At 37.6% G+C, this 13,691-nt stretch overlaps 1 protein-coding gene across 1 annotated transcript in view; it reads left to right on the top strand.

Annotated features, from left to right (window-relative positions):
* Pask (PAS kinase) overlaps positions 1-13,691 on the top strand; it is a 453,665-nt gene that overhangs the window by 126,751 nt on the left and 313,223 nt on the right. The window contains exon 7 of the mRNA XM_068229079.1: positions 483-617. Within this exon, the coding sequence (XP_068085180.1) occupies positions 483-617 (135 nt within the window). The remainder of the gene's footprint in view (positions 1-482; positions 618-13,691) is intronic.

Here is a 13,691-nt window from a genome sequence, read left to right as displayed (position 1 = left end):
TTATCATATACAGGACATGTTTCGACCACTTAGTGGTCATCTTCAGCTGTCTTTAAAATAGCTTGGATGAAACAATATGATAAGTATATTTGTATCTGCTTTTCAGAATGCCTTCATGCTTTCTGTCCTCGGTTGAAGTGCAAAGTGCAAATGTCAGGTTGAAAATTTAAGACATGTACAGAGAAATGTACAGTAAGTAAACCTGTCTATAATTAACAAGTGACTTTTGAATACACTGGGTGGTTAACAAAGTGACAGGGTGAATAAAGGAGTGAATAAACAAAATACTCTAAATATCAAAATGTAGTTGTAAATTTTAACTACAAAGGTCATGTTGTGCACAGTATGTGGGGTCTTTTCTTTGCTGTGTTGTCTATATTAGATTAGTTACAGTTTTTGGTGAATTAAGGCTTATGAAACATGTTTCCTTCATCTTACTTTATAAAAAAAATATGTTATTTGCCAGTCTGGTTTCATTCCAGGATGTTAAGAAGCAGAAGGCTACTGGAAGAACAAGAGAGGGAGCTACTTTTCCTCTTTGTCTTCGTATGGCTGAGGAACCAGTGGACGATAAAAACATTGATTCATATACTACTCTCTATTCTGTTGTAATCTGGGTGAGTTTTCAAGAAATAACTTAAGAAATTAAGTTTATATTTGTTTATCAAGAACATGAAGAAAGTAACCACTGCGCAAAACACAAGACAGGACCACAGGACTGCATGTAGAGTGCTACGAAAACAGGATAAGGAAAACCTTTTTATACAAATCCCGATCAAAAGTCTGTCCTGTGAAGGAATGTCCCAACGTTTTAGGAATCTCTTCCTGCTGCTGTATTCATAGCTTTACTGTCGCTACTTTTGACAGTGGTTGTTTTTCCGATTGTAGCTTTAAATATGGACTGGGGTGATACCAAAAGCCTGTAGCTGTCGTAGTTCTGCAAATTTAAGCAAGACAACAGCTATAATAATTATATCGCGTGGCTATTTCTAGTTGGGTGCAGCCATTGTAAGGCAGACCCTGTGATGAGGGTGGGCAGCATCTGCCATGTGTAGGTAACTGTGTTTTATTGTGATGTAGGATGTTCAATAAATTTCCAATTTCTTTGAAATCATTTCGGAAAAGGCTAGGAAAGCAACAGATAGGGAATCTGCCACCTGGGCGACTGCCCTAAATGCAGATCAGTATTGATTGATTGATTGATTGATAGTGTCATGTGGTGTGCGAGTTGCAGGGATGTTGGGGACAGCACAAACACCCAGCCCTTGAGCCATTTGAAATAACCAATGAAGGTTAAAAACTTCGACCTGGCCAGGAATCGAACCCGGGACCCTCTGAACGGAAGGCCAGTACGCTGACCATTCAGCCAATGGGTCGGACAAGACAGCAGCTGAGGTTTTAAGATGCTCCAGGAGTTGACCCTTTCTAAGATGTTTGTATATAACGCTATCCACTGTTTCATAGAGTCTGGGACTGTGAAAGACCATCCTATACAAGCAAAGTGAATTGCAATATGTACTCCAGAATTAGTTCCAGCAGTGGTGGTTCATGAGTGTAGAAATATCTGTTTTGCTTGTTGACAACATGCTTTTAAACGACTAAGGGTGCATCCTCACAAGCAAATTTAAGTGCCAGAGATTCATAAAAATCAAGCCACTTATGAAATAAATTAGTCGCCACTGATCCTCATTTAGGGTTGTCACTGAGGTGGCAGATTCACTATCAATTGCTTCCCTTGGCTTTTCGTAAATGATTTCAAAGAACTGAAGTTTATTGAATGGCTTCCCTTGGTAAATTATTCCAATTCCTATTTCCTCTTTGTATAAAGACATGTTTGTGGTGCCTGCGTGGCTCAGGTGGCAGCACACCAGCCTCCCACCACTCGGTTTCGTGGTTTAAATCCCTGTCACTCCATGTGATATTTGTGCTGGACAAAGCGGAGGCAGACTGGTTTTTCTCTAGGCACTTTGGTTTTCCCCGTCATCTTTCATTCTGGCAACTCTCTCCAATATCATTTCATCTGTCGGTCATTAATCATTGCCGCAGGGGAGTGCGACAGGCTTCGGCAGCTGACGTAGTTTCTATCCTCGCCGCTAGATGGGGGCATCATTCATTCCATTCCTGAGCCGATTGAAACTGGGAACAGGCTGTGCATTTTCATAAAGATATGTTCACCTCCATTTGTCCTATTGAATTTCAACTTTTATTATGATGTTCCCTACATTAAAAAAAGAAAAGAAAAAGAAAAAAAAAATCCTTGGAAAGGAGCTTGAAACCTTATTCGTCTATAACAACATTCCATTCCATCTCTCTACTGACAGTTCAAAGCATAACGCTTAGTCAGGCAACTCATTTCCTTACTCCTGAGTCTTCCCAGCCCGAAGTTTACAAAATTTTCTTAACTCTACTCTTTTGTTGGAAATCACCCGGAGCAAACCGTGCGGCTTTCCTTTGGATCTTTAGCAGTTCTCAAGTCAATTAATGCTGGCTGGTGAGGGTCCCATACACTGGAAGCGAACTGTAATTGTACATCCTTACTACAACATCTAAATACCCTCATAACCAGATGAGATCTGTGGAGGTACACAGACTGGCCATAAATGAAGGTTCACCGGGCGAGTTGGCTATGCGGTTAGGGGTGTACAGCTTTGAGCTTGCATCTGGGAGATAGTGGGTTCGCAGCCCTGAAGATGGTTTTCTGTGGTTTCCCATATTCAGACTAGGCAAATGCATGGGCTGTTTCCTAATTAATGCAACGGCCAATTCATCCCCACTCCTAGGTCTTTCTTATCCCGTCGTCGCCATAAGGCCTATCTCTGTTGGTGCGACGTAAAGCGAGTTGTAAATGGAGGTTCTTAGAGAGCAGTTCTCGGTGATTTATTTTGGATCAGACTGTCAGGTTTGAGCACCATAGCGGTCAGCCATAGCTGGTCAATCTGGAAAAGATGAAAAAATACAAACCCACTATCCCTTATTACAAATCTAAATACCACCGTCAGGAAATTTAAGTTATAGGAATAATTGTCAGTGCTAACGGTACTGTACCTCTTCACTTTGCCGCCATATGGAAGTGTTTCAAACTTCCAATGATATACATCCCCTAAAATGCAACTCTCGTCTCCCGAGGCTCCTTTAATTTGTTTACATTATATTTTAGAGATTTCCTTTATATTACATTTTAGAGATTTCCTTAACTAATAGAACTTTTGATGCAAGTGTGTAATGGACTAGTATATCTTGGACACAATTCTCTAAACCCATGGGTAAATAGTGAAAATATTGAGCTCGATTAGTAGGTGTTTTATTATTATTATTATTATTATTATTATTATTATTATTATTATTATTATTATTATTATTATCTACGTAGTTATGTATGACAGGTTGACTGTACTGACTTTATTCGGTATAAATCGTTGTCGTATCATTTACCGTATTTACGAGAATAATCCCCGCATCCTCATTTCAGGAAGGCTGATTTTGTAAAAAATAATGCCAACATTGACGCAAATAAAACCCGCACCCCAATTTCGTGCTTCAATTTTTAAAAAAATATGGTAATACGCGTAAATACGGTATTATTTGTGTGTTGTATGATCAGTCTTGTGTAACGTGAGGTTATGTCACGATACTTATGCTGTATGTTTATTAATAAGACTTTATTTAATGTAAGAACACGTAATTAATAATATAATTTATTATTACCTGTAAATATGATATATAAATCCAATGTAATGTTGTGCAACACAGGGTAATATTCTAGATCAAGGCACCTTTGTCACTCGAGTTATACAGAATGTTCTATTCATTTGTATATAGGTTATTGGAGACTCGAGAAGGTATGAAAAAACATACTTTTCTGGAATCCTGGCCAGGCAAGGTATATATAAGGACAGTCTTGACTTGAGTTGAGTTGAGTTGTTAGTCAAGTTAAGTATGTGAACTCATGTTTAAAGTGGTTACGTTGTATTGATAAAAGTGTTCCATAGTTGGTTGACATGCTAATGTTCAGTCGATTGAGTTCAAGATGGTGGTTTGTTTGATGTGCTACTATTAATGTGTATATAATTTTTAAATAAAACAATGTACACAGTTGACAGCATCTCATGTGTGAGTCTTTGTGAATACAACATTTGACAGATACAATTTGATATGTATTATTTTGTTTTAATGAAAGTCTTACTTACACAAATAAATCACACCGCCGAATAATCCCTACATCCTATCTTTACGCAAATATGAGGTCTCTAGGGCTGCTGCTGTATACCTCAGGAGATACTAGACCTGATTTATGAATGACGAAAGTACAAGAATGAAAAAAAATGAAAAGGTCAGAAAGAAATACAGGTGATTAAAGAATGAAGTGGATAGGAAGTGCAGGACAGTTAAGGAAGAATGGCTGAAGGAGAAGTGCAACGATGTTGAAGGTTGTGTGGTCCTAGGAAGGGTAGATTCTGCATACAGGAAAATCAAGGCAACCTTTGGAGAAAGGAAAACTTGGTGTATGAATACACTAGAACCTTGATGCATCGTTCCCTGAACTGTTGTTTTCCCGTATCCACCGTTCAATTTATTTGGTCCCAAAAATGTTCCATATAAACCAATGTTAAATTTGCCCGCATCTATCGTTCCTCAAACTGTCGTTTCATCACATCGATCATCAAAAAGATATTTGTCCTCAGCCACAATTTTCCCACACGGATCGATCTTACGTAAGAAATATACGCAAATGGTTTTTGAATTTAGAGAGACAGCTGAATACTCTAGCATATAATAGCGGCAAGAATGTACGTGCGATTACGAGTTGCTAGTCTTGAGCAATTATCTTGTAGGCTGGAGTGCTGTGCGCAGGTTATTTACGGGCAACTTCACTACGAGCCTCCTGGCGCCAACGCTTCTCCTCAGCCCACTAACTCAAATTTTCCACCATTTTCTGTGTTGCTTTTGGCTGGCTAGGGCTGCTGAGAAAATCGCGCAGTTTAAAATAGTTTCAGTGTGTGTTGGGTATCCATTAATTAGTCACAGGGTTGTTAATCGTGTCGCACCTTGTGATGTGTGTGTGGGATGCTAGAGGCCTGTTGACCACTTTGTTGCCTTCTGCCCAGTTGTCTTTTTTACAAGCCGGGTCTAACCAAGCCAGACCAATAATCTTTTCACTAGCCTTTTAAAAAAAAATCATATTGGTTCGTGGCGTCGACCTCTAAGAGATCTTTGCCACTACTTGCACCATATGATATGAACCTGTGTATAGTTGGAGTTGCAGAAGTGTAGTGTTGAAAGTGAGGAAAGGAACGTTAAAGACGACACAAACACCCAGTCCCCAGGCCAGGGATATTAATCATTTACAATTAAAAACACCTGACCCGGCTGGGAATCGAACCCGGGGCCGTTGGTTTTGTCAAAGTGTTGAAGGAGAGATGATGTTGGTGCTTACCTACGGCATTGTTGGCCCATTTATACCCCAAGTTTTCTTTCATTCTCTTCAAAATTAATACAGTTTTTTCTTCATTTCAGAACCAACCAATCACAACATTATTTCAACAGCCCCATCAAACTTCCACAACATTCTTCAGTAATATAAAATTTCCAATATCATCGTTTTGAAAATATATTGTCAGTTAGATAAAAAAAAACAACAGCCATTCAACCTTCGTGTCAAAATCATACCAACGTAGAGAATAATAGCTCATCATCATCTCTACAAACTTACTCAGATGACTTAAAATAAATTTAAGCCAACTATAAACTTCGTGTCAACACAATCTCGCTGAACCAATCTATAAATAACCTATGTACTGTTGACCATTAAACATTACGGGCAAATATATGCTAACGTCAATAACAATTGCCCGGCATTTGGAATGTTTTTCCTTTACATTTTATATTCATCCATGTAATCTTTTTCATATCCATGTACTATATATTAGCATGTTATTTTACTTATACTTCAAACTCTGACTACGGCTTTAAGCCATCAACTGTCACTTATAATTATGATACCTCCATTTTTAAGTATATCATCTAAGAATCTACTATTTTATTATCATTTAAATGTATTGTATATTTTCAATGAAATAATATATGCCTTCCACTATGTATTTAAAATCTAATATTGACTAAGGCTTCAAGCCATCATCTGTACTACTGTACCATCTAATGACGTCCTATTCATCAAGTGAACTACACATGATTTTATCATTGTATAAGATTTTTAGTTATTTCATGAACATTTTTATAATAACTGTAAAATGTTTGGAAATGTTGTCTGACAAAAATAATAGGGTTTTGATTAGTGACTGAAGATGCCTCACAACAAGAGGCGAAATATGTCTCACATTTGAAAAATGTTTTAACTTAAATGCCAACATCTTGTATTGTATTGAATAGGTGGAAATAAATATTAAATATTTTCCTACATACTACACACAGGTCTTACGAAGACCATGAGGCAGAAGAGGGCTAGGAGTGGGAAGTAAACGACTGTGCCCTTAATTAAGGTACAGCCCCAGCAATTGCCTGGTGTAAAATTGGGAACCATCTTCAGGGCTGACGACAGTGAGATTCAAGCTCACTATCTGTTGAATGCAAGTTGACAGCTACGTGACCTAAAGCCTGCAGCCACTCGCTCGGAATCATGCATATGATTACACTGGATATTCGCTTTCAAAGACATGGCCATTCAGTGAAAGAAAAATGTCATGCCCTATATTTCATAAAACATTAATTTCAGTCTTCAAGGTAAGATCCAAAGAATCTCATTCACGCCGACAGGGGACTTAGTCGCGAAGTCAGACCAAGCAGGACAGTTCACATGACAATGAGTGTCACACCAAGTTTTATTATATACGCATGGAAATTAATTTCAAGGAAAATACCTGTGAAATGATACGCCATTGCCCTTTATGAACCACTCTACGAGGCCATAAGCTGCGCAGGAGACTGTAATTTTCCTTCAGAGAAGTATATACTTCAATTTATGGGAAAGCTTCAGTTGTGACAGTCAGTGTTGCCAACCCATAAATCTTTTCTCCGCTAAATTTTAGTTGAAAATCCGCTAAATTTCGAACTGAAGCAAAATAGCATATACCAGCTGTTTTAATAAAAGAGATTAACTCAAGACTCACCAGTTTCAGAACAGGAGTTCATCATCTTCTCCTCCCCGCACTATATGCTCTGAAGCAAATGTACTGAGTTGAGGTCCTGTGGTTTCATATGGTACTATTCTTTTTCAAAGAATATGCTGGCAGTTCACAGCAGCAAAGACCATACGGAAACTTTCAAATCTATTTCGAAAGTATTTTCACTTTGATTACTGTTTTCATTGTTTTTTATAAGTGCGGAAAAAATTAATGTCAAACAATTTCGCTTTTATATTGCACTGCCAATAGATACACCGTCCGTATTTGACATCACTGGGAAGCTCAACCAACTAGTCTTTTAAAGTTTAATTATTTAACTACTCTTTACGAAATATCTGACTAGTTTTTAACCTTTTCTTTTGACGTACCAAAAAGAACCTGATGTCAAAAGAAACACGTTATCAAACACTACACTACCCGGCTCATCAAGAGTACATTAACGATTGTAACAAATACTGTACTGACTGAGGCTGTGGGTTGGAGCTGGTCTAGAAAACGAGTGGTAGTATGCAGCATAATTTCAATACAACAGGAATAAGCAGACTATTATGCCGTACTAAGTTCTATTTTTTTCTATTCTGGTGATGAATGATGATATTGTTACCGCTGAAAATCGCTAAAAGAAGTTTGAAAATTCGTCAAAAAATCCGCTGTCCGCTAAATGGAAAATTTATCTGCTGTTCCATTTAAAAATCCGCCAAATTTGGCGGAAAATCCGCTGAGTTGGCAACACTGGTGACAGTGCCAAACAATCCAGCTTTTGCCAAACAGCGCGTTCGCTCAACTTCGCACGCAACTGCAGCGCCAATGCTACCTCTGTGTATTATTTACTAAGTCTATGGGTTATTCTTCACCTACTCTAATTCTCCGAGTTATATTACACTAGAGTCCCGTTAATCCGAACCCCGTCAGTCTAAATGTTTGGTTAATCCGAACTGAAATTTTCAATTAAAAAAAAAAAAAATCTCCTTATTGAAATGAAAGAACATATAGAATGATTTACTTGCGTTTTATTAGTCATATTTTACTAGAATAACTTAATGTAAACACAATTACACATCATAAACCATCAATCATTGGCCATTTATTTTTACGAAGTCTGTTAGTTTCTTTTGCAGCAGTGATTGGAACCTACTCGAAGATGCAGTGTTAAACCAGTGTCTCGTAAACATCACATCAGTGAGTCACGTGTTCACGTTCTGCAGCGCTACCACTGAGAGAGAGGCAGAACTATTAAATAAACATCACAAGCAGCTCTTCGCATCCTGGGCACAGTGCAAAAGTGTAACCCGTTACCATATTTTAGCAGTTTTAGGAGACAAGTTATAACCTAGTTTTAGTAGTTTTCTCCTCTACGGGTTCTTAACTACCCTACTGTAATTTTATACAGTACTTTATTAATGTAATTGCTAAAGAATGGACATTTCAAATTACAGTATGTACTGTACTGTACTGTACTGTATTGTAGAAACTATTTTCCTCAGACAGTTGAGGCACTGGCCTTCTGACACCAAATTGGCAGGTTCGATCCTGGCTCAGTCTGGTGGTATTTGAAGGTGCTCAAATATGTTAGCCTCATGTAAGTAGATTTACTGGCACGTAAAAGAACTCCTGCAGGAGAAAATCCCGGCACCTAGGCGTCTCCCGAAAACTGTGAAAGTAGTTTGCAAGACGTAAAAACAATAATATTATTAGAAAATATTTTCCCGTTAATCTGAAAATGTCGTAATCCGAACAGACTCCGGCCCCAATTAGCTCGGATTAACGAGACTCTACTGTATGTAGAAATATAGCCACCCATTCAGTCACTCTTTTGTCTAGTCCAATTGCAGTCAGGAATATCGTATATTCAATATATATTTTTACCGTATCCATAACTAAGCTATCACAAGACAAATAAGCACCACGTATCAATTTTGCAAACACAATCAGAAATCTTCTTCTTCTTCATCTCAGCCTTTTCCCACATTACGTAGGATCAGCGTTGCTTTGGTGGATTCTTTTCTTCCATAAATGTCTATACAATGCTTCTTCCCTCTTCCAAGCTTTTTCTCAGATTCTCTTCTATCTCGTCTTTCCATCTCATTTTTGGTCTTCCTCTCTTCCTTGACCCTTCAATTTCCAGGTTTCCAATTCTTTTCTTCACATAGTCCTCCCCTCTTTTCTGCACATGTCCATAACACAATCAGAAATAGACCCATTGTATCCAATCTCAGTTGGAAGAACATAACGCACTGTTTATTAACACAGCGTTAAAAATGTAGCAGCGTGTTAATATTTTTGCATTTATCCTAACAGTTCCTGGGATCTGTTAGCTAACACGGCGTTAATTCTCACGAGAGTCAGTCAGTGAGAATATGGAAGGCAGTGGCAGAACCGTTCAGTTTGTGTGTGCGCTACGATGCGCTTTTGTTTGAATACTGCTCTAAACCAAGGCGCATGAATTCAACGTTTATAAGAATTTTTGTCTTGACCGTGAATATTCTGTTGCTCTATAGACCAATATGAACAGAAACCGAGAAGAGAATGCGTGGTTCAGGCTTCTCTTCTTTTGGAAATTATTTCCAAGTATATATTCAGTGTTCTCCCTAGGACCTTTTTAATAGATGCACTGCCCTGGTGTTTTTACAGACCCCCCCCCCCTCCCCGGCTAACATAACCTAGATATGTGTTAGTTTTGTAACATTAATACGTATTTAAGTTATTGGTGTTCCAAATTAAAATGTAAATACTGTAAAACTGTGCATTTAAGTGAAAAATCATTATTGTCAGTATAATTGAATCAGTTATATCCGAGTTCAAATATTCAGCTTGACTGTCGCGTAGTATTGTGTGGGGGCAGTGTCTGGATTAGCATAAAACTGCATGTGGGCACTAGATTCTGCATGGCACTCTACAGCAACCGAGCGGTAAGTCCCGGTGTTACATGATGGTGAACGAGCAACAGAACACGAGAAGATCAAAATTCTCTTATGTCTTGTTCGTGATAACACTAAAATAGTTCAATTTTGCAATTAATGTTTACTTGTCTAATATTATTATTAATGCACTGAGGGCAATGAGCTGAAATTTGATCATATTAATTTTTTACGTAGTATTTCCCGCCCGGATGCTTATTCCTGCCTCCTGGCTGGTGAAAATTTCTGGGGAGACTATACCTGTTATGGAAAGTAAGGAAATTGAAGGATCCGTGCTCACAGCTAAAAGTGATGCTTGGTAGAAAATTTGTAGTGAATACAATGTGCATACTGACGTTAGCCAACGCACGATTAAGGAACTGAAACAACTGTATGAAAATCATCTCTTCCGTCTCTAACTCTTTCTGGAGAAAGCCTTTCATATTCCAAATATTCAAGACACAGAAGTTCTGTATCTAATCCACCTGCCATATTTTGAGTTAACAGAGAATTTAACTGCTTGAACTTGGGCAGTTAACTTAATTGAAAGTTTAACAGATTGTTAGTCTTAACCAATGTTCATTAAATGCTAATTTGGTTAAGTTCACTGTTAAAATATTTTAACAAGCAGTTAAATGTTAACTAAGGTTGAATAAACCGGGCCATAATGCTTTCCCAAAGCTTACATGTAACATATTGTAATATTTTATGCAAGATTTGAACACGAAATGGATAAATGGTAACTAGAATACTATATACATAACGAAATTGGGCACCACCTGCAGAAGATTTACAGGAATAATTGACTCTGTAGAGCATGAATGAACTTCTCCCAAAGCGATGGTCATCAGGCTGACGAGGCTCCAAATTTGTTTCATTACCTTACCTGCCAATTTTTTAACTCTGAAAATAAATTGGGGTAGAATGCCAGGTTTATTCCTTACTCCACCAATAAAACACATACGGCAAGTTTCACTACATGAATTTACCCCTGAAACAAAAATAAAAGAAAAGTATACAAATACCAACAATTATCGTCACATGATGAGACCAACTCGTTTTGCTGCTTACAAAAGTTAACATCCACAGATATCTACAATTTACAAAGAAAAAAAAAGTACATCATTCTGAAAGCCATGCTTCAAATTAATGGTATCCTATGGATAAGACGACTGTCTATTCTTAACCTTATATACATTACCACAATAGCATCATCACCATGGAATCTATTTACCACGTGTTATAACTGTACAAAAAACAATCATCTCGCTATTCTGTTAATAAAGCCATACACATCCATAATGTAAAATGGCTGCTGTGGGATTAATAAATAACCATACCATGTCGTATTATTCAAAGAATGAGCACGTAATAAACACTTGGCCCATGGTGTCATCTAGCCACAATCAATTGTGTGCACAACCCATTACCTCCAGATTACACATATAAACTACTTCACAGTGTGCCTTTCCTTGGAGAGGAAAAATCCAGAGTCTGACTTACAGAAGAACACAATGTAATGTCTTCCTCCAACTGCTCACCGGGAACTTGAAATTACCGAGTAATGAACTCGTCATGCCTCAGTAATGGTACAGTAATGCCACCATAAAGAACTCATACAGCACAGACTTCATAATGGCAATCATCATGAAGAGCAACCTCAAATGGCCATGAACATTAATAGTAATCAACTTGTTGCACATGCGCACGTGTGTGTGTGTGTGTGTGTGTGTGTGTGTGTGTGTGTGTGTGTGTGTGTGTGTGTGTGTGTGTGTGTGTGTGTGTGTGTGTGTGTGTGTGTGTGTGTGTGTGTGTGTGTGTGTGTGTGTGTGTGTGTGTGTGTGTGTGTGTGTGTGTGTGTGTGTGTGTGTGTGTGTGTGTGTGTGTGTGTGTGTGTGTGTGTGTGTGTGTGTGTGTGTGTGTGTGTGTACATATATATGCTTCCTCCAGCACTCCACAATAAATAATAAATCCGTTGTACACGCTCGTGTGTATATATATATATATAGGCTTGCTCCACGTGGCGTAGCGTCTGCCAAAGTCTATTGGTAACAACGCTACCACTGGAACATCTTCAAGCGACTCGTGGTCAATGCAACCTGGTTCGAAATCGAAGCTTTCGGATTGGTTACCGAGCTGCCGATCTGCGAATGGTGATCTTGCACGTTCATCCACATTGATGAATTACAATTTTCAGCATACAATTTCCGGCTGTATCCCGGGTTTCTAAACCACTTGTTGCAACACTTTTAATCTACTTCAACGTTCTACACAGATACAGTCACTGTTTTCATTGTTGAACAATCTTCACTGCTAGGCGATGTGCACAGACTCTTCCTCAAACAGAAATTTATACAAAATATAATGATACACATGTGCAATATTCTGTAACTACAAATTCCTCTTTCAATATTATGGTGTTACATCTTAATTGAACAAACTCCCATGATATTCGCTACTTTATATTACAAATTAATTTACTAAAACTAAAACTTATTATTGAAAGTTTTACGTTTTGGAGAGTCCACTGTCAGCTGAGCCTGTAAAATACGCCCTCATTTCGTATGAAAATGGTTTTGGGTGAATAATTATTTTTCTGATCGAACACTCATTTGAACCGCATATGGAAGACTTCGAATGTTTTAATCCGTATCTTATTTAACATTTTGCATGTAAAAGCAACCAACCACTGAAATTTTGATTTTGTACGTCAAACAGTAATGGAGGACTGAATAATTTTTTAAGGAGTGAATGTTCAAAAATATTTATAAGATCAAAAAAAAAAAAAGTTTGCGCCTGAAACGGTTTTGGAAGAATGGATATTGTGTTCTTGAATCAACCACCATCTAAACCCCTTAAGAGAAAAATATTTTGAATTATACAATATTTTACACCTAGGAAATAAAAGAAGACCCTTCTCATAAAATGACAACTTTGTACCTCAGACGGTTTTGGAGGGATGAATAATTTTGTTTATAGAGCTAACCACATTTAACACTTCAGGGGTGGAACTTTAAAAAAATATTTCCTATTTCACACCTAGAATTTAAAATACATATCGATATTTGGAATTTTGCCTTTGTACGTTAAACTGTTTCAGAGGAAGGAATGAATATATATTTTTTGTATCTTAACCCCCACTTAACCCTTTGAGCGGTTAAATTTGTCTCCAGCCTTCTGTTACTTAACACCTAAGATGCCATTTGAAATTTTAACTTCATAATTCAAACAGTTTCATATAAATGCAAATATTTGTCATCATTCCTCACTCCCCAGTCAGAACCCTTTTTGGGGTGTATTGTTTTAAGTCTACTTTTATTTGTATCCTCATAAAAAGAATTCATCTCCTTTTACACCCGCCCTTCCAAGTTTATTTTCCTCCCTCCCCCACAACAAAATACGTGTGTCTGTATTTTTAAAGGAGATTCTAAATACCAACTTTCTTGCCCGTAACAACTTTGTTTTCGAAGTATAAGTATCCTCAAACAAAGAATTCAACTCATTTTTCAATTCATTTATCCCCCCACCCCCCAATTGGATTTTCCAAAAAGAAAGGAATGCATGTTTCTTTATTTTTAAAGGAGATTCCAAATACAAATGTTCATGCCTGAAAAATTTTCATTTTTGAGATATAAGTATACTCAAAAAATTAATT

Source organism: Anabrus simplex, chromosome 8, assembly GCF_040414725.1.
Source record: "Anabrus simplex isolate iqAnaSimp1 chromosome 8, ASM4041472v1, whole genome shotgun sequence".
Lineage (NCBI taxonomy): Eukaryota > Metazoa > Arthropoda > Insecta > Orthoptera > Tettigoniidae > Anabrus > Anabrus simplex.
Note: the sequence above shows the minus strand (reverse complement) of the source record. Positions and strands in the feature narration are given on the sequence as shown.